The sequence below is a fragment of the Colias croceus genome, chromosome 28, assembly GCF_905220415.1.
Source record: "Colias croceus chromosome 28, ilColCroc2.1".
Lineage (NCBI taxonomy): Eukaryota > Metazoa > Arthropoda > Insecta > Lepidoptera > Pieridae > Colias > Colias croceus.
In genome coordinates this window covers 3,971,229-3,994,303 of record NC_059564.1, presented here as the reverse complement: position 1 = coordinate 3,994,303, position 23,075 = coordinate 3,971,229, and the positions used below count along the sequence as shown (strand labels likewise).

At 34.9% G+C, this 23,075-nt stretch overlaps 1 protein-coding gene across 1 annotated transcript in view; it reads left to right on the top strand.

Moving 5' to 3' along the window:
• The first annotated feature begins 18,382 nt into the window (after nucleotides 1-18,382).
• Nucleotides 18,383-23,075, top strand: part of LOC123703949 — a 36,016-nt gene continuing 31,323 nt past the window's right edge. Inside the window, exon 1 of the mRNA XM_045652161.1 lies at nucleotides 18,383-18,470. Within this exon, the coding sequence (XP_045508117.1) occupies nucleotides 18,383-18,470 (88 nt within the window). The remainder of the gene's footprint in view (nucleotides 18,471-23,075) is intronic.

The window sequence follows — 23,075 nt, the reverse complement described above, 5'->3', positions numbered from 1 at the left end:
AATCAGTTTGTGATATTTTAATAAGCTAACCTAGCCAATGAAAACTTTACATTTGCCAAATACACTTTACATAAATTACTAGCCGTGCCCCGCGGTTTTACCCTCATTGCTCCGCTCCTGTTGGGCTTAGCTTCATGATAAATAGCCTTCCTCTTCTTCTATAAATGGACTATCTAAAACCGAAAGAATTATTCAAATCGGACTAGTAGTTCCTGAGATTAACGCGTTCAAACAAACAAACAAACTCTTCAGCTTTATAATATTAGTATAGATAGCGGAGTAAGAAATTCACCTTCATTCTAACTACAATATACGTAAAAATTTGCAATTCCTTAGCTTACAGAGGAATCTTATAGCATTGAAAATAAACCATCATTGGCTGAGGATCACATCAGTGCATCTGTGTCAGAATTATGTTAACTTTGAAAGCGCTCTCTTGAATATATATAAATCCAGGGACGGATTAGGTTTTGGGTTCAATTATTAATTTATTTAACTACACGTCGTTCGGATGTGCTTTTGACTAGACAAAAGGCAGCAAGAAATTATAAATTTAATTAGAATTTAAGGTAAATAATATAATTAGAAAAAAAATTAAAAATATCGGCAATATAACGCTATTAATTTTATAAGAAATGGTGTATATTATACTATCGTCATCCGAGTTAAAAGTTCTCAATTTTGTATTATACTAGCTGTTGCCCGCAGCTTCGCCTGCGTGGAAAAGATAAATAAACATGATACAAATTTTCATCCCCTATTTTATCCCCTTGGGGGTATAATTGATCAAAATCCTTTCTTAGTGGACGCTTCCGTCCTAACATCTACCTGCATGCCAAATTTCAGCCTGATCCGTCCAGTGGTTTGGGCTGTGCGTTGATAGATCACTATATCAGTCACCTTTGAGTTTTATATATACAGGGTGTAATCGTTAAGTGTGCACAAGCGATTATTCCGTAACTATTGCAGATACAAAAAAACTTTAAACTGATATCGAAAGTACTTAACCTAATGAGTAAAATGGCCATAATAAATTTTTAAAAATAAAACGAGAAATATCCAAAAATGTTACATTAAACGCTCCCATACATTTTATTTCCCATACATTTTGTATTCATAGCAGATTTTCGAAGTGATGTCCTCATTGTGCAATACAATGAGGAGCTCTATTTACAGTTTCTAAATGAACTTCCCTTCAAATTTGCGAAGTAATTAAAGCAGAAAACCAAAAAAAGAAAGAAAAAGCTAAAATCTTTCATATTAAATGTACTAGGTTGATCCAAAAGTAATGATAATTGGGTATTTCCTGTGCACATAAAAATATAAAATAAATGTTTTTTGCTTGCTCATGTATTCACTAAGTAATCACAAAAAAATCATATCAACAGGCCACGTTTTCAATTATTTACATTAATTTGAATGTGAACCGTGCCTGCCAGAATGTTTCCCGACGAAAAGAAGAAACAACGATTCGACATGTAGAGGGTAAATTTCTAAATTTTTAATGATATCAGGATAATTTTTTGTCACGTTTTGTGATCATGGACGTTACCCGAGTTTACTATATTTATGCTGAAACCAAAAAACAATCAATGTCCTGGATGCGAGCTTCAAAAGTGACGATGAAGAAATTCAAAGTGAAAATCAGTAGGTTAGATTAATGCGGTAGTTTTTTGGGATGCTGAAGGAATAATTATGGTGGAATATTTAAAAAAGGTAGCCACTTTATTGGGCTCTTACTAAACAGACCAAATTAAAAGATTGCGGTGGGTTAGTAAGGAAAAGAGACATGGCAAACTGCGGACCTGAACGCTGTTTCACCAAGACAACGCACCAGATCACAAAGCGTCAGTTGCGATGGCTGCCATTCAAAAATCGGCATTCCAAATGCTTGAACACCTACCCTTTTTTTTAGATCTAGCTCCTATTTACTTTTATCTCTTTCCTCGGCACAAGAAACACTTTCTTAGCAATAAATTATTTTAAGACGACAGCGAAGTGATGGCCGCGTGGAGGGGGTTTTGTGGATGAAGTCAAAGTTTTTTTTTTTAAGTTTTAGAAAAAAAATATTGAAGTATATTTTCTAGTTAGGAGACTATCTAGAGAACTACATAATTATTATAACTGTAATGACCTTGTTTAATATTGATTATCATTACTTTTGGATCAACCCTACATTGGATATTCGTATCTCATACTAAATGTATGGGAGGGTTTCAAGTTAATTTTTTAGATATTTCTCGTTTTATTTTTAAAAATTTATTATGGCCATTTTACTCATTAGGTTAAATACTTTCGATATCTGTTTAAAGTTTTTTGATATCTATAATAGTTACGGAATAATCGCCTGTGCACACTTAACGATTACACCCTGTATAGATTATATGTAAAAGCTTCGTTCATTATTAATATCTTAAGTATTAAAGGTTCTCAAACTTCTACAAATCTTAATTAATTGACGTAGTAAATTGTAATTAATTACTGATGCATTCAGGTAGTTGAACATCATGCCAAAATTATGCTAATAATTAACTTCCTTTTTAGAAAATATGAGCTTTATTGAAAGCCCCAATGTTCAACAATAGTACCTACAATTGGATAGTTATTCCGAAGTTTCATGGTATTGAATAATCTTCTTAATATTGTTTCCCAACTTCTATCAGGGCTCCAAAAGGGTTCACTAAGTTATCCACCCCACTCCGTCCCTGTGCTAGTGATTTTAATAAATTCCACGTTTCCTTCCATCCTTACATTTAATACAGAGGCTTCTGAATTACAAGCTGGCATCCGTAGGTATGGAAATAGCTCACTTATTTGTGTCTGGCAACAATATATGGTTTTCTATTTTTAGTCTGTGCTAATTTGGTTAATATTTGAGTTTTTGAACGTTATTCGTTAAATGAAGTAGAAGTAAGATGTCTGCGGGATTTATATGATTACTAGCGGTCCGCCCCGGCTTCGCCCGTGGTACATGTTTACGTTTTCTCTACATAAGATCCATCCTCGTACTTCAAGAAATATAATAAAAAAAGAATTATCGAAATCGGTTCAGCCGTTCTCGAGTTATGGAATTACAACGAAAAGTGGCATTGATTTTTATATATTAGATTTGTGGAAACTCAGAGAATATGATTCACAGTTACATAGATAGTAATATTATTATTGTATTTGTTTTGATTGTGTGAATTTTCTCTTTAGAGCTTTTTGAACTTTACAGCTTTTTTAGCTTTTGAGCTTTTTCAGCTTTTGAGCTTTTTGAGCTTTTTGAGCTTTTGAGCTTTTTGAGCTTTTGAGCTTTTTCAGCTTTTGGGCTTTTTCAGATTTTGAGCTTATGAGCTTTTTCAGCTTTTGAGCTTTTTGGATACGTGTTAATATATAGGATGTAAATTCATCATTTCTCTACCAAATAGCTATTTTCTTGTATCGACTTTGCTCTAATAACTTTTGTTTTAACCGGTATAGGCTGTGCGTTAGTAATATCTAATTAGTTAGATATCCTCGTCATTTATTTATTTTATGAATATAATAAATTAATAACATAATAATAATTATATCATTCATAATTAATATGTTATAATATACTGTTATATACCTATGCCAAATTAAGGTTTTTTTAGATCATACTGATCTTTATAGGACAAATACGAAGAGTTTTGAAGACAATTTAATAATAGTGGTTTAGTAATACATATATAGTTACTAAATAGTTCTATAATTTCTATTCAACTAGCGGTCCGCCCCGGCTTCGCCCGTGGTACATGTTTACGTTTTCTATACATAAGAACCATCCTCGTAATTCAAGGAATATAATAAAAAAAGAATTATCGAAATCGGTTCAGCCGTTCTCGAGTTATGGAATTACAACGAAAAGTGGCATTGATTTTTATATATTAGATTGGTCTAAATTCAGATTTATCTTAGAGACAAACGACCGTGACTTTTAGCAAGGTTAGGTTAAGATGTCGTTTTGACATTGACATGTTATTTTATTTTATAAGTTTACTAGCTTGCCGCCCGCGGCTTCGCCCGCTTTGTGGAAAACTTAAGAAAGTATGTACGTACTAAAACCTTCCTCAAGAACCACTCTATTTATTTAAAAAAAACCGCATCAAAATCCGTTGCGTAGTTTTAAAGATTTAAGCATACATAGGGTCATAGGGACAGAGAAAGCAACTTTGTTTTATACTTTGTAGTGAAGTTTACTAACTTGCCGCCTGCGGCTTCGTCCGCTTTACCTAAAACTTAATAAACTAAAATCCTTCAACGAGAATCACTCTATCTGTTTAAAAAATCGCATCCATTACTTTATTTTGATTGAAGTTTTTCTTTGAAGAAGCTTTTTGTTAATTTATTTTATCAATTTTATTAATTAAATATTAAGTAAGTATAGGCTAGGTACTAAAATAACCTATATAAAATCTATAGGTACTAATATTGTAAAGTTGAAGAGTATGTTTGTTTGTTTGTTTGAACGCACTCATCTCAGGAACTGGTCCGATTTGAAAAATTCTTTCCTTGTTATTAATTATTAATTATTCTTTCTTGCCCATTTATCGAGGAAGGTTATAGGCTATGCAATGCGGGTGAAACCGCGCGGCACAGCTAGTAATATCATAACATCACAAGTGCAATACCCTGCAATACACGACGTTGTTAGGCATAAATTTTTGATCCGAAAAAAGGAAAACCGCAAGATAAATGTAAACATTTTACATACAGAACGGGAATATGTAAATGTGAAGTGCATTCGACAAGCGTCGACAGAAGACTGATTTGAATTCTGTATTTCGCTGCGCCTGCGCATTCAGTACATAGTATAAAGATAACAAGTAGACCGTCTCCCGGCGTTTAGGAGCACACGGTACCTTTACTGGCAAAAATTTATTCAAACTCAAACTTAAACTTCTATTTATTCAATTAGTCATCTTCGAGAAGCACTTTTGAAACGTCAATACATATTTTTAACATTTACCACCGATTCGGAAAGCAGTATCTACGGAGAAGAATCGGCAAGAAACTCCATAGTTGCTCTTTTAAATCATTTCAGTATTACAATTTAATTTTACAAAATATGTAAGTAACTGTACGTATATATTATTATCATAATATGCCAAAGAACTGTCCTGTGGTTTTTACGCGACAACTCTCCACGGGTTTTTATCTTCCATATATTCCTTAATGCTGTAATAGGCTCTCTGAACTAATACGTTTTTTACATAATTTTTAAATTTAGCGCTACTAAACTCTTTAATACTATGAGGAATGCTGTTCTGTGTCATGGACCGTTCTGTGCGTGATCTCGTATGTGTGCGGTATTCGTAGTTAACTTACTTGTTCTCTTATACTATGTCTGAGTTCTGTATTTCTGCGTCCGCGCATTCAATACTTGAGTTATAGGGTGACAATATTTTATTTATACGTTACTCGTTATTTATTTTATCTGTGGTGTGAATTCGATTTGAATTGAATAGATCCCGATCTCTGTTTTTTTTGGCTTCGCTAACAAGTTCAGATCGGGAGATTAAAACATTTTACACGTTGGGAGAAATTCTTTTATTTTGATGTGTATTGTTGGAGTTGTGTTTTGTTTTATATGATACAGCTTGAAGCCGCGGTTTTACTCGTGTGTTACTGATGTACCTATATAGGCTATGTGGTAATCTTTATCTATCTATCAATTAAAATATCCTTTATTGAATTTTTAAGAACTAATGGACAACTGAGATCCGTTACGCAAAGGAAAAACAATACAAAAGTTACATTATGTTTTTTTTATTATTGTTTATACGTTATTCTATCCCGTGGTGTCGAATAAATGTTTATTTATTACAAATATTGTGTGTACATAGAATAGTAACCAAAATCATAGTCATACTACTCATTACATATATTAAAATATCCTTAAGGTCAGCAAAACATGGGATTAGACTTCATTCTGTAGTCATAGCTTTGCGTACTATCACATATCTTAAATATGATTTAAAGCTTAAAAAGCTTTAAGTATTTTCTATTTATTAACCGACTTCAAAAAAAAGGAGGAGGTTATCAATTCGGCCGGTATGTTTTTTTTTTATGTATGTACACCGATTACTCCGAGGTTTCTGAACCGATTTACGTGATTCTTTTTTTGTTCGATGCGGGATGGTGTCGAATTGGTCCCATAAAAATTTTATTCAGATAGACCAAGTAGTTTTTATTTTATGAGCATTTTTGTCAAAGTGCAAGTTTGAAGTCGGTTGTTTTTAACGCAGTTATCACTTGTTTCCATCTTGAATGCACTTAACTTTTTTATTTAAATAAGCGTCACGATACATAAAAAGTGGTCGTCTAGTAAGGATATAATTATTATAGAAGAAAAAATAAAAACCACCTTGAGTTTTGTCAGAAATATATACCTAAATCGGACCATATGGCAGGCCCAGCTTTGACGAGCTTTTAAATCAAATAAAGTATCAAAATCGGTCTACCCAGTGGAAAGCTCTGAGGTACAAACCCAAAAAATAGAGTTGAATTGAAAACAACCTCCTTATATCGGTTATACTAGCTATGCTCCGCGGTTTTTACCCACATTGCTCCGCTCCTGTTGGTCTTAGCGTGATGATTTATAGCCTATATAGCCTTCCTCGATAAATGGGCTATCTAACACCGTAAGAATTTTTCAAATCGGACCAGAAGTTCCTGAGATTAGCGCGTTCAAACAAACAAACAAACTCTTATTTATAATATTAGTATGTATAGATTATACCTCATTCTCTTTTTGAAGTCAGTTGATATATCGGCTTATAATACTTTAACTTCGTACGTAAAATTTCTTTTATTTCTCAATAATCTTATCTATAATATAAAAATGAATCGGAAAATGTGTTGGTAAGCGCATAACTCGAGAACGGCTGAACCGATTTCGATAATTCTTTTTTTATTATATTCCTTGAAGTACGAGGATGGTTCTTATGTAGAGAGAACGTTAATATGTACCACGGGCGAAGCCGGCGCGGATGAAAGGCATATACATACTCCACAAGAGGACATGGGAAACAGGTACAACGTGAAACTATTAAGATATTTCAAAAGCTATTAGTCGAACTAACTAACAAGGTGCACAACGGTATGTCTGTTTGTTGGTTTTGAATAACACTAGAAGAGTATCTTCACACGCATAACGTGTGAAATAAATAAATATTATTTTGTTTTATAGTCAAAATATCAGTTATATGAATTAAATAAAACTAGCTTACCGCCCGCGGCTTCGCCCGCTTTGTCTAAAACCTAATAATTTATATACTAAAACTTTCCTCTTGAATCACTATCTATTAAAACTCACATTCTATCTATAAAAAACGACTTTGTTTTATACTATGTAGTGATGATTAGGGAGAGATACAAATTTCTATAGTATAAAAGTAGAAAGATAATCTTGAAGTAAAAACAAGAAAATTGTATCCTATCTGTATATAAAAGAGTAACTTACCTGTCTTACCTTACTATCATTATAATCTATACATATAATAAATCTGTAGAAGGGTCAATTCTGTACATTGAAAATATTGAAAATATAAATAGCAGGGGGTGTTACTGGATCGATACCAAGCCCAAATATGTGATTAAAAAAATTTTTGTCTGTCTGTCTGTCTGTCTGTATGTGAAGGCATCACGTGAAAACTAACGGTTCGATTTCGATGAAACTTGGTATAATTATACCTTATTATCCTGGGCGTAAAATAGGATACTTTTCATCCCGGAAAAATACGTAGAAAAAAAAATAAATCTAAATTTTTCTTAATTTTTTCCGCGCGGACGGAGTCGCGGGCGGAAGCTAGTGTATACTAATATTATAAAGCTGAAGAGTTTGTTTATTTGTTTGAACGCGCTAATCTCGGGAACTACTGGTCCGATTTGAAAAATTCTTTCAGTGTTAGTTAACTCATTTATCGAGGAAGGCTATAGGCTATATATCATCACGCTACGACCAACAGGAGTGGAGCCACGGGGGTGAAACCGCGCAGAGCAGTTAGTATATAATATAACTAAAGATTGACCAAACGGAATGATTTTCAGTTTGTTAGTTTGTTATTGTCAAATCAAAAGCAGTCGCTTACATACAAACATACAGGTGAAGCAGATAAGAACGTTTTAAAAATTATAAAAATGCCGCGTTTTATGCACGTGTGAAGATACCTTACAATAAGCGGTAGTCACTGACACAAGTATCCGTCTCTTTAGCGCTTCGTTTGGTAATATATATCAATTGGGTGAGCACAGAGTAATGCGGTTGGAGTTAAATGATACACTTAAAATTAGATGCTCGTTTCGTCTAGGTTGTTTTTTTTAGGTTTACTCATTTTAAGCTGACAAATAACAAAAGTATTTATAACAAGCATAATATATTCATTATCATAATATAATGATACCATTATTCTTACACTTGATTCTTTAATAGATGAACTGATTATGAAGAAATTTGGTACATAATTATCACGATTAGAAAGAAAGAAAATATATAGAAAACACTATACCTGAAAAGCCGTAACTAATACCTACATAATCTATACAATCTATACATATCTATACATATATATTATAAATCTGTAGAAGGGTCAATTCTGTACATTGAAAATATTGAAAAAATAAATAGCAGGCGGTGTTACTGGATCGATACCAAACCCAAATAAGTGATTAAAACAATTTTTGTCTGTCTGTCTGTCTGTATGTTCAGACATCACGTGAAAACTAACGTTTCGATTTCGATGAAACTTGGTATAATTATACTTTATTATCCTGGGCATAAAATAGGATACTTTTTTTCCCGGAAAAATACGTAGAAAAAAAAATTAATCTTAATTTTTCCGCGCGGACGGAGTCGCGGGCGGAAGCTAGTATAAGTAATAAAAACTTTTTCAACTATACCTAAGAAATTATATCAACCAAAAAATTAATATTAATAAAAAAACTACCTACTTATAACATAAATGAACAAAATCAAACAAAACCAATTTAAAATAAATAATCTATATTTACAGCTTCTTCAATACAGAATATAACATGTTAAGAAATCTAGTAAAAACGAAATAAAAAATATTAAATTATAACAGTCTCTACATCAAACTAACCTATGTTTAATAGGGTGCATAGTGCATACAGCATGCGTCAATGTTTGGCGCTAAAATGCACTAATGGTTTGACAAATATTACACGTTCTTACACGACAGAAGAGTTTTATGTTTTGACATTTCTAGGAGTAGGTATTACATAAGTAAAAAAAAATCTAAGTTTTCTTTCTATTTAAGAAAGAAAGAAAGAAAGAAAAAAATATTTATTGCCACATTTACACACTTAACAACTACTTATATTACTAAAAAAAAAACATACACTAAGTAGTTACATGGCAATCGGGTCAGACTCAGCCGTGCTGTCGGGCTTTAACGCCTGAGCAGCGCTGATTTTCAGTCTGCCCGTATGTTTTTATTTCCGAGGCTCACTATAATACATGTAAATACAAATACCAACCAAAAAAAAAACATTCTTACAGTTCTAAAAAGATAATAAAAATAACAATAAAATATAATATAAATAACAGATATTGATATAGATATAACGATTATATTAAATAAAATAAACATACTAAGAACATATAAATACATACATAGAAGGATACAATCTATTATACATTCGCAATCCACAATTTGCTCAATGCTTTATTGGGGTGTCCAGCTCGATATTTGTTTATTCAAAAGTATCACTTTGTATTTGTGCTTGAACGATATATATGACATATTAAGTTTCAAGGGTGGAGGAAGGTCATTCCAAATCTTCGAGGCAGAGTACTTGAAACCACCCTTAAAACCCGACGTGTGGTGCTTCGGTATTACCAATGCATTGCTACTTCTACCTCGTGTATTCTTACCATGGTAATCCTGGGTCCATTTCAATTTTTCATATTTCTAGCAATAATTATTTAGTACATAATTCAGGAGTAGTGTAGCTTTTTTATATTACTACTAGTTGCTTGCCCCGGCTTCATCTGTGTTGATATTGCTGTAAAGTTAACTTACCTTAGAAAGCTGCATTAAGTTAGTCAAGTGCCTAAAATAAGAAGTTTTTGAGTAAAATCATATCAAACGATAATCTATCCATATAAGATAAGTGTATATTCAGCATCTTGGAAAAGCCTCTTAATTTCCAAACCTATTTTTCCATAAAGAGTCGGATAAAAAACATTCATCGCCATACAAATTACTGAGATATTAACTTTTTCGCTTCAATGAGATGAAAGGCCGCCGTGAGACTCAGAATATCGGAATACAAGTAAATTGTAAGCACTCAGATGATATGGATTAGGGTTGGGGTACACTGAGTCAAAATAAGACTATTTTTTTTTAATTTAATTTCGAACCGAAATTAAGACTTTTTTAACGAGTTTTAATCACGATTTAATAATTACATTATTGATTATTCCAAGGTTTGAACACTTTACAGCGAGCATTGCCACGGAGCGACTGATGTGAAATAGTAATACTTGTTGAAACAAAATATAAAAAAATCATACAAGAAAATACAACCAACATGTTTGTTTTTGTCAGATTAAATAGTGGGATAGATTTAAAAACTACTGTAAGTACTAAATATCATCGAAATCGATTGAATCATTTCACCATAGTAAAGTTACAACATACACATGGCACGGCAAGTGCCCTTGTAAGTTGTAACAGAGAACTACGGGTCCGATTTGAAAAATATTTTCAGTGTTAGAATTCATTCATCGAAAGCGGCTATAGTATTTTGAATGTAACTAAAGAATGAATAGAAGCATAGAAGTTATACAGTTTAACTAACTTAAGATTACGAATTCTACATAAGACTTTACTTCTAACACAATCAAATCATACCACAATTTTTCTATATTTCTTTTGTTTCATATTACAGGCCCGGTGTACACCAGGCTTTACCGTGAAAAATATGTCAAGTAGAATGTCGGTAGGAGGCATATTGATCCGTTCTACGCAGCGGTCAGGTGCGAACACAATGTATTCAAATCTATACTAATATTATAAAGCTGAAGAGTTTGTTTGTTTGAACGCGCTAATCTCGGGAACTACTGGTCCGATTTGAAAAATTCTTTCGGTGCTAGATAGCCCATTTATCGAGGAAGGCTATAGGCTATCACGCTAAGACCAAAGTCAAACAGGAGCGGAGCAATGAGGGTCTTCTTCTTTAGAAGTTGATTAAAAACTTTTAGTGTCTAAGTATTATCAATTTTTCCTGACTTGTTAAAATCTAATTTTATTGTGTTTTTGCTGAAATAAAGCTTTCATTTTATTTCAATTTATGTGTCAATTATTAAAATAGGCTACGTACCTATTTGCTTGTTAGGGAAATCGATCAATGAAACAAAATATGTTCAACTAGCTTTCCGCCCGCGGCATCGCCCGCGTTTTTAAAGAAAAACCCGCATAGTTCCCGTTCCCGTGGGATTTCCGGGATAAAACCTATCCTATGTGTTAATCCAAGTTACCCTCTATATGTATGCTAAATTTCATTATAATCGGTTCTGTAGTATTTGCGTGAAAGAGTAACAAACACACACACATCCTCACAAACTTTCGCATTATATATTAGTAAGATAAATTTGTCCCATACCCCACGAGGGGACATGGGACTTATGGAACGGTTAAGTGTGAGTCCATTAAATAGTTAATGCAATAATAACAACTTATTGCTGTTAAATTATTTATATGTGACCCTCTTTCATAGTTTAATAAACAAAAATTTACTCTATTATGTAGAGTATAGAGTGCACTTTAATAAATACTGAATTTGGGTTATAACTTTGAATAATTTTAAACTAATTTATGCCTTAACGAAAAGTGATAAGGATAGTTTTTGCAAAAATTGTATAGTGTTTTTATTAGATGAGTGTAATTTGTATGTTATTTAACTTAAGTGCTTAGAAGTGGACACTTAAATCAATTATTAAAATAAATATAACGATAGATTATTATCCAAAAAACTAGTTTTGCAATTTATAGCAAGACTGCATCCATACTAATATTATAAATGCGAAAGTAACTCTGTCTGTCTGTCTGTTACTCAATCACGCCTAAACTACTGAACCAATTTGCATGAAATTTGGTATGGAGATATTTTGATACCCGAGAAAGGACATAGGCTACTTTTTATTTCGAAATATGTACCACGGGTGAAGCCGGGGCGGATCGCTAGTGTTTGTATAAATCTGAGGTATAGGTAAACACATAATTATATTTATAGGATTCAAACTTAATATTATTAAACTTAGTTATGTAAAATAATATTATATGAGAATGTAATCTTATAAAGGCGAAAGTTTGTAAGTATGGATGTATGGATGTATGGATGTTTGTTACTCTTTCACGTAAAAACTACTGAACCGATTACAATGAAATTTAGCACACATATAGAGGGTAACTTGGATTAACACATAGGATAGGTTTTATCCCGGAAATCCCACGGGAACGGGAACTATGCGGGTTTTCCTTTGAAAACGCGGGCGGAAATCTAGTTCCAACACAATTTACAAATACCTCTAGGTATTAGGTAGTTATGTAATAAAAGCTTGCTAAAAATACATCGAACTGTTTACCTTTTATTGGATACTAAAAACGTCTAAATATTATAATATACTGTAAGATATTGAAAGAACTTTAAATGAAGTAATAGTTTTTTTAATTAAGCCAAAAGGAATGTCGCGTCACAGTTACACTCTTTCCGCGCCATCGGCTGACAAGTGACATCTGCCAGCATTAGGGAGGGGACGTTTCCGCGACTAGTGATGTACGTTCTTGATCTCATCTAACAGCTCGGCCATCCTGCAACTCTTCGGTCCCCGAAGGAAGTTCCCCCGGCTGGCCACCGGAACTCACTCATTCCCGCGGACTCAACGATTCTTGCTTCTCGAACGGACAGCTTCGGCAGCTCTTCAGCTAAGGCCCTTGAGGCAAGCCATCTCTGCGAGGCCCCTGAGGCAATACAGAATTCGTAGATATTGCTAAGGCCCCTGAGGCAAGCCATCTCTGCGAGGCCCCTAGGGCAATGCAGGATTCGTTGATATTGCTAAGGCCCCTGAGGCAAGCCATCTCTGCGAGGCCCCTGAGGCAATGCAGGATTCGTTGATATTGCTAAGGCCCCTGAGGCAAGCCATCTCTGCGAGGCCCCTGAGGCAATGCAGGATTCGTTGATATTGCTAAGGCCCCTGAGGCAAGCCATCTCTGCGAGGCCCCTGAGGCAAACGCAGGCTTCGGTGATAGTGCTGAGGCCCCTCACGGCAAGCAAGACATTGGCTGACTATGCTAAGGCCCCTAAGGCAAGCGTACAATACGACAATGATGCCTTGGCCCCTCAGGCAACATAAGTTATTTCAGTGTGAACAGGCTCGGAAAACAAGTGTTAACACATACACTAGGCCCCGGAGGCAAGTATTGTATCAGATATCCGGAGGTAACCACTGCGGACAGCGACAGGTCCCGGAGGCATAATTATTACATAACAAATGTATAAGGCCCCATAGGCAAACTACTTTAATTGGCACAAGATATGCGACGCAGTAACCAATCAAAACATGAAACTGCTCATTGATAATAATTCAAAACACCATTAGGCAGCGCTATCATCAGATGACGACTCACATCGAGCTCGCCATAACTTCAGTTTGTCACGTGCCATTATGTTTTTATAGGCCCTTTTGCCCTTAGCAGCTGACGTGACTTCGTAACGATCGTTAGGCAAAACTGCAGTAACCTTATATGGTCCCGCGTATTTAGGGATCAGCTTGCCACTGGACAGCCCTGGTCGCAAAATTTTTCGTTCGACCATCACTAAGCTACCAACTGCAATTGGTAAACTAGCACGACGACCCTTGTCATACCGCAGTTTCATTCGTGCCGCGTTATCAATAATTTTGCGGGAGGCTTCCTCTCTGTTCGGGGCTACCTTTGATGGCGCATATGACGCTCCCTGTATATCCCCAGCTAAACGGGGTCTCAAACCACATAATAGCTCCAACGGCGATTTGCCAGTCCCTTGGCTCACGGTCGAGTTGATGCCTAGCTGTACTGTAGGCAGGTATTTATCCCACCCTTTTTGCTCCTCGCCCATATGAGCGGTTAGCGAATTAAGAATGGTGCGGTTTAGGCGCTCAACCTGCCCATTTGCACGTGGAGTCGCCACGGCATTCAGAACATGCTTTATTCCGGACTCACTGCAATATTCCTTAAATTCGCGTCCGGTGAATGCCGTGCCTCTGTCACTCACTATCCTTGTGGGATAGCCAAAAACTTGAATTATTCTATTTAGGGCAGTAATAGCTCCTTTTGCATTGGCGCTGGCAACAGCTTCTAACCACACAAATTTTGTAAACCCATCTATCAGAGCAAAAATATAAGTTTTCCCATTACTTTTGCAAAACGGCCCTAAATGATCGACATGTAGGGTGTCGAAAGGCACAGGAGCTCTTGGAATCGGGTGTAAGAGCCCAGGCTGTTTACCAGTCGGTTTCTTGGCGAACTGACAACCAATGCAGCTTGACACATACCGTTCTACACTTTTCCGCATTTTAGGAAACCAATATTTGGCTTGAATAGCCTCCAGACACTTTTCTACAACTAAATGACCATTGTTGTCGTGATAAGTCTTCATGATATGCCATCTCGCGCTTTTAGGCACAACAGGCTTAGCAGAACCATCCACAATACGACACAACAATTCGTTTACAATTTTGTAGTCCTTAGATAACCCATCCTTTTTATGTTTATTAGCGTCTAACTCCAGTTGTAAATTCGTAATAGTTGACTGAATATCTTCATCAGCATCTTGTAAGGCATTAATAAAGTCCTTCTCCTCGATATGCTTAATTGCAATAGGATTTCGACTGAGCGCGTCCACATGTACCATAGATGTCCCAGGTCGATGTTCCACGTCAAAATCATATTCTTGCAGATCAAGCCACCAACGCGCTATGCGAGGTGACAAGTCTCTTTTCGACCATGCCAGTCGCAGAGCTGAACAATCTGTCACAACTCGAAATTTAATACCCGTTACGTACACTTTGAATTTTTGAATGCTAAAGACGACAGCTAACGCCTCAAGTTCGAAACTATGGTAGTTTACCTCAGTAGCTGTGGTCTGTCTGCTCGCGTAAGCAACAGCTTTCCAGTCGCCATTTTCTTGTCGCTGTAGTAGCACTCCACCCAGACCCAACTTCGAAGCATCAGTGTGGATCTGTGTTTCACGATTCGGATTATAAATCGCAAGGACTGGATCAGAAGTAAGTACCCTCTTTAATGTTTCCATAGCTTCAGTCTGTTCGGTACCCCAGCTCCACTCAGCAGTCTTCTTGGTCAACATTGTAAGTGGCTTCGCAATTGTAGCAAACCCTTTAATAAACTTGCGAAAGTAGCTAGCCAACCCTAAGAATTGACGAAGCTCGTGTACATTACTGGGAGCCCTGAAGTCCGCAACAGCTGTTATTTTGCGAGAAGATGGTCGTATCTCTCCTCCATGAATCTCATGTCCAAGATATTCTACAGTTTTGGTAAGGAATGAGCACTTACTCCGCTTCAATTTGACACCAGCAGCATCAATCAACTCTAAAACTTTCCTGAGATTGTCCAGACAACTAGCGACGTCATTACCCCAAATTATGACATCATCAATGTACACCTCCGCACACTCATGAATAACAGGAGCAAGTATTTCGTTCATGGCCCGCTGAAATACGGCGGGAGCGTTACAAAGCCCAAAACTCATCATCCGGTATTGAAAATGACCATCAGGTGTGACGAAACCCGTGTAAGGTCTCGAGTCTGCTGCTATTTTAATTTGGTGATAGCCATTCGCCAGGTCCAAACAACAGAACATTGTCTTATCAACAAGTCTGTCCAGTAGATCTTGAATGACAGGTAGGGGATATCTTTCTTTTTCGGTAATTTTATTCAATGCTCGATAGTCAACGCACATGCGATAGCCCCCATCCCTCTTCTTCACTAGCAGTACAGGACTTGCATAAGGCGAAGTTGACTTCTCCACTATACGAGCTTCAAGTAACTCTGCCACAATATTTCTTACCACCTCTCTTTCATGAAAGGACATCCGGTACGGCTTGTAATTAATTACCTTGTTTGCTGTCAGTTTGATGTTCATTTCAATGTTACAGTTCCCTAACTCCATTCCGTTGCTAGCAAAACACCCGCTATAGTTCTCGAGAAGTGAGTTTAAAGCTTCTTGTTCCTCAGCAGTCAAGTGATCACCCAATTTAGGTACATTCACTGGTTCCTCGACCATGTTCTTCAATTCAGCTCGAGCTACACATTCTTCACTTTTTAGTTCAATCTGTCCATGTGTCCTATTTATAAGTTTTATAACGACTGATCCATCTTCACTCTCTACTTCCCCACTCAGTATGTCCTTTTCATGCATTGGCAGTCTCTGTTCACTGGGCTTCACATCCATGATACCCCTAGCCAATGGGTCAGTTCTGACTGTTACCTTATTCAAGCCTGGATTTAACACAACATCAACATAAGGGTAGAGACGCACCTTTTCAATGTCTTCACACAGCTCTGCAAGTTCCAAAGCCATATCTCTTTTGAAGACGCTAAGTTGAGAAGCAGTCTTCACCACCACAACGTCTTCCGCTTCAGTAAATGGCTGTCCCACTAAAATATCAAAATCTTGAACTTGATCTGGTACAACATAAAACTTAGTCTCCAACTCAAGTCCATCCACCGTCAACACAGCTGTAGTCAAACCAAGAGGTAGAGTAAGAGCATCACCATAGCCCTTTATAACCATGTCATTACCAGTTGTGCATTCCAATTTTTGTCGCTCACAAAAACTCTGCTTCATAGTATTGCAAGAACTACCAAAATCAACAAAAGCTTCAGCAGGGTTCCCATTAATCAGTACAGTTTTAAAATACTTTTTGTCTGATACATCATTGCATACTGTCTGAACTTTTCGCACCAGTTTGTTTTGAGGACTCGCTCTTGACCGTTTCCTACATTCATCAAGAGTGTGACCCTTAATATCACAGAAATTGCAATGTTTCTGGATCCGTTTCTTGAAACAGTCAGCTTCAACATGACCAACCCGATCACAAAATGAACACCTTTTATCAGTTTTATTTTTGTTCTGAACTTGAGTTGTTTTCTTAGTACTCCTATAGCACCTGCTAGCCTTATGGCCAATTTTGCCACATGAAAAGCATTTTGTTGTTTTATTTAATTTTTGGTCACTAGGTCTGGAGGTGCTTGGCTGACTATTATCATTGCCCAAATCTGCAGAATTAATGCTAGCTAAATATTGCAAAAGAGAACCACTATCACGGCACCCGGCTGACTTAGCACCAACTTCCCACAGCTTGTTACCAAGTGTCCCAATGACAGCTTCAGTTATGACTTCATCACTCAGATGGCAAGACATTCCAATACCCAGCTTTGTGTAGAAAAATTCAATTGGGTCCTCATCTGGCAACCTCACCCTATTGACGAGTTCCCTAATCTGAGAAAGTTTATTCTTGGTGAACGGAAATGCCTTTATTAACTTTTCCTTCCACTCGTCCCAATTGATCTCATATGAAGCCTGTTGTTCATACCACGCTTTAGCGTACCCACTCAATTTTGAGGTGCAATTGCATACTAGGGTACGTTCATCCCACCCATGCATCCTGGCTGTGCTCTCTAAGTTCCGAATCCAATGTTCAATCGATACTGATGTTGTTTGGGGGTTAAATTCTGGTACAAAGTCGTTACGCCCTACATAACGCACAACAGGTCGCATATCCTTATCAAAACTGGTACTCGACTTAGATATGGGCGGTGTTCCACTTCTAGCGGGCATATTCTTCTTTCTTAACTGTCTGACTAATTCTTTCAATTCCTTGATCCTCCTTTCCTTCTTCCTTATACTATTTTTGAGCTTTTTCCCACCTTCCCCAGAAGAGGAAGATGAAGAACTTGTGCTACTACGAGCCCGTTTCCTATCATTGGAGCGACCCATATTACACTTACTATTTAATTAAAATCTACTTAAAATTAGGTTTATAACGAATTGTTCTATATCAAGAATCTAATTAGACTTAGGTTTTATTAAATTGTTCTGATTCACACATATACACTTCACACATATGTTATTTCACACATATGTTATTCTATAGTAATTGTCCACTATATATAACGCACACAAGAAATGAAATAGAAATTAAGTTTTTAAAATTATCTTCTATAAATTCAAAATATTATAATTTATTATTATAATAGTCCACACACTTAGAATGTTTTAATATTCACTAGTTATTGTTTATTTAATGTTCTAGTAATCCAAACAGAATTTAGACAATATGAAAAAAAACAATATGGATGGAGCTCACCAAGGTCTTTTGGGCACCATATACCACACCGACGATATATTTCAAACTTGTCACCACGTGTACCGCGAGCAAGGTCACACAATCAGATTATCGTTTGTGCTCGTGAGAACATACCACTTCTGAATTATGTAAGATATTGAAAGAACTTTAAATGAAGTAATAGTTTTTTTAATTAAGCCAAAAGGAATGTCGCGTCACAGTTACACTCTTTCCGCGCCATCGACTGACAAGTGACATCTGCCAGCATTAGGGAGGGGACGTTTCCGCGACTAGTGATGTACGTTCTTGATCTCATCTAACAATACGTAGGCAAATTTTTATTACATAGGTTCATACGTGTGTAAGAAAAAACATTATTCTTTTAAAAACAGACGGGTTAAATTATTTATTTATTTATTTATTTAAATCCTTTATTGTACTGCCAACAAAAGTTACAAAAAGAAAAGAAAACTTATACTAAAAGAAGACACAGCACAGATGGCGGCCTTATCACTTATAAGTGATTTCTTCCAGGCAACCAACTAAAGATGTGATAACAAAATAGAAAAAGGAGGTGGGTAAAAAGTATACGCAAGAAATTCTGTAATATAATAACAATAAAACAAAATACTAATAAATATACTATAAATAATACATAGATATATAATAGATATCATACATATAAATACATATATACCTATAATTTACTACGTATTAAAAGTTAATTTTCGTAATGAATAATCGGATATCTTAGAAATGCAAATGAATGAAATATGTCTAAGAATTTAATAATAAATGTAATATTATGAGAGTCGTTAAGTAGGCTTTAATTAAGGCTGCTAAATGACACGGAGGTATCTTCAAATATTGGTGTGTTCCGCTTGGAACCGAAAATACACTGAGTTATATTTTATTGTGCCCTAGTCTAGCCAATAAATAGCCCTAAGTCTAGCCAATAATAGATATTAATAATAAATAACTTAACTTGTAACACAGCTACTAAATTAAATAAAAAAAACAGAAATTAATTCTTTCGTCACTGCTGAACGTCGTAGGATTTTTCTGACATAACAAAAATGCTAAGAAGCTAATGAAGTACTTTCTGTGTTCAAATCTGAATGGTATTGACTAATACGTAAATGTATTCTTATTAATAATATTATAATACATACATTTAAAACTGTTTTTTATATGCCAGATGAAAATGTAGAGATTTAAGTGAACGACAAATTGTCACTTAAGTTTTTTGGTTATTAGGAAAAAATGCGTAAAAAATTGGTCTCGTCAATTCGTCAATTTATAATTAATTGTATTATGTTATGTATCAGAATATAGATAATCTCTATCTAAACGTGTGTGGATAAATTAACATTAACACTTCATATTAAAAGTTTTGTTTAACAAGTTCCGTGAAGAAAAATCTACTAAAAACTCTGTCTCAAAATAAGAACCAAGTGGAGCAAACCCGTCTCCTCCGTTCTCCCCTATTCTGCGCATATTGATTTTGGTCGTGAAGGATTTATTTATTCCTTTCCTTGTGTGGGTGTCTCTGTGTGTGTGCTTTTTAATTTATATGGAGAGAAATTATAAGGAATTAACATTTTTGTGATTACGGGACTTTTTGATTTGGTTCTTTTGGAAGTTTTCTTGGCTGGAAGATTGGAGTTTTCTTGAGAAGTTGATAGATATTCTTTCTATTAAAATAAAAGAGATTAACATTTTTTTACAACTTTCTTTAAAATTTTAATTAATTCTTTTAAATAAAAGTGATAGTCTTTCTTTATAACATTCTTTTCAAATTTATGAATATTTTTTCACTATTTTCTTCTGCCTAATTACTTGTAATTATTTTATTTTGTAAGGCTATTGTCATATAGAATCTTACAAACTATATCATTGCTTGCCATAACTATTATTCGATGAGCATTCTCATAAAATAATAACCAGTTAAAATTTCATATGTGCTAGAAAATATGCTTAATAGAGAAATTTGTTTAATATTCAATTAAACTAAAACTATTAGCTTAAAATAGAGCTTAGAGCAGCGTCTGGCTAGACCTAATATTCCTAATGACCAGTCTGGACTGTAAGAGCGTCTTCACACAGCGAGCGTTTAGAACGTCGCGTTCTTTTAGTTTTTGGGGATTTATGGGGTACATGAAAAATATTGTTTTTATTAAGCCCTTGTTTAGTTGCTCATAGTTATTATAATATACACAAAAATATTACCTGCCCCTTGTGATACATACATTTATAAACCACTCCAAAAAGGAGTAGTATAATACTATTTCATTCTATAATATTAGTCATCTGCTTTTGTTTCTGTAGTACCTATGTATATTTTAGAGCATCAATAAACTTATGTTATAGTTGAAAATTTAATCATCAATCATGAAAATCAGTTCTGTAACAAAAAATATTGAATCAAAAATATGTTATATGAAATCATTTTCATTTTTTTTGTCGGTCCAGTAGTTTCGGAGCCTATTCAATTCAAACAATCAAATCTTTCCTCTTTATTATATTAGTCTAGAGTAACTTCTCGTGTACAGTACGAAATATCTAGAAACACAGGTAATGTATTAAGTATATCTAAAGAACAGAGTTTAGAAATTAAAATATCTTCGCAACTTGTGTGAAGATCCTTAAGCATCTATTACTTAGATGATTTTAGCTCCAAAAATATCTGATTTGGAAACTGCAAAGTTTGAAATATGGCTAATTAACTATATCCAGCTTATATCCTACTAGCTTTCCGCCCGCGGCTTCGCAGTCAAAGAAAAACCCGCTTAGTTCCCGTTCCCGTGGGATTACCGGGATAAAAAGTAGCATATGTCTTTTCTCGGGTATCAAAATTTCTCCATACCAAATTTCATGAAAATTGGTTCAGTAGTTTAGGCGTGATTGAGTAACAGACAGACAGACAGAGTTACTTTCGCATTTATAATATTAATATTATAGTATGGATAGAAGAGGAATGTGTGGGCCTTGTAACTAAAAGGTAATATAAATGAGAAAACAAATAAAAAATGATTAAATTTAGAAAAATATTGACTTCTTTTGCAAAATACTTTTAATGTTTCTATGTACATAGCACGAAATTTTTTATTAATTACTAGTCCTTATTGACGCTTTGACGAATGTTCTCGAAACTTAAAGATCTCTTTAAGTTCGAGACAACAACAAACAAACACGGCACGACGAACAAACACACAAAAAAATCTTCTCTCCTATTTAAAATATCGTGTTATATTTAACATCAACCAATATAGTACAGGATACATCGTCCATTTTTGCAAGTGACTACTATCAAGCTGATTTTCCGTTTGTAGCTTTATTTTGATGAGACACCGAATAATTTCGTGTACGAAACTCTCGATTGTGGTAGCTAACAGAGATAACAAGGATAAAAATTTTTGATTTGATGGTTCTCAAATATTTATTACGCAATTTGTAGGACAATATGTCCTTTGAATTATATAAACATTAACTAAGTGAAAACAAAATTATCAGCTTGTTAGTAAACATTTATGATGACCTCGTTATCGATACACTTTGGAAAGGGGGACTCTTTGAACCAAGCATAGATTTTGTAGGACAAATATTTTTTCGAATAATTTAGGTAATTATCTTGAGATTGAACAAAAAAAAAATCAGTTAGTAATAAATATTTGAGAACCATCAAATCAAAAATTTTTATCCTTGTTATCTCTGTTAGCTACCACAATCGAGACTTTCGTACACGAAATTATTGGGCGTCTCATCAAAATAAAGCTACAAACGGAAAATTAGCTTGATAATAGTCACTTGCAAAAATGGGCGATGTATCCTGAACTAATAGACTTATACTATACAATTTACTTTCTTTTTAATACATATATTAATTAAACAAAAAAAAAAGGAAGTAAAAATTAAAACTACCCGCAGATGAAACATATTAGAAAATTATATTCAGAACAGCGAGCTGACGGCGTATTAGGGAGCGTTACCATGGCAACCGTATCTCGGTTTCTTCCTGACTGATCGTCGAATATGGCGGGCAGTGGTGATTACACCTTTCGCGTTACTATGGTAACTCGAATTAAACTCACTTCTATATATTCAAATAATAAATCTGTAGAAGGGTCAATTCTGTACATTGAAAATATTGAAAAAATAAATTGCAGGGGGTGTTACTGGATCGATACTAAACCCAAATATGTGATTAAAAAAATTTTTGTCTGTTTGTATATGCTAACATCACCTAACGGTTTGATTTCGATTAAACTTAGTACAGTTATACCTTATTATACTGGGCATAAAATAGAATACTTTTAATCCTGGAAAAATACGTGGTAAAAAATAAATCTTAATTTTTCAGTTTTATCGAAGACGGACATCCACGCGGACGGAGTCGCGGGCGGAAGCTAATAAATAAATAAAAAGGAAATATTGACTGAAATATATTAGAACCATGTAACTTGTGTTGTTGTTCCCCAATATTTAACACTTAGCATTCGCGAATGAATCGGAATGAATGCAGTACAATGAGCGATCGCTTGCTGAGTGCAAAATTATGCCTATACATAGCAATCAATACATTACATATACATTTTAAATCAATTTGTCATTGTGTCTTTCTTGTCAAAGTCGCTCTTCTACCTTTTGTGAATAATGGAGTTCCAAGGTGCATATCATACAAGGAAGTAAGGCTGCATGT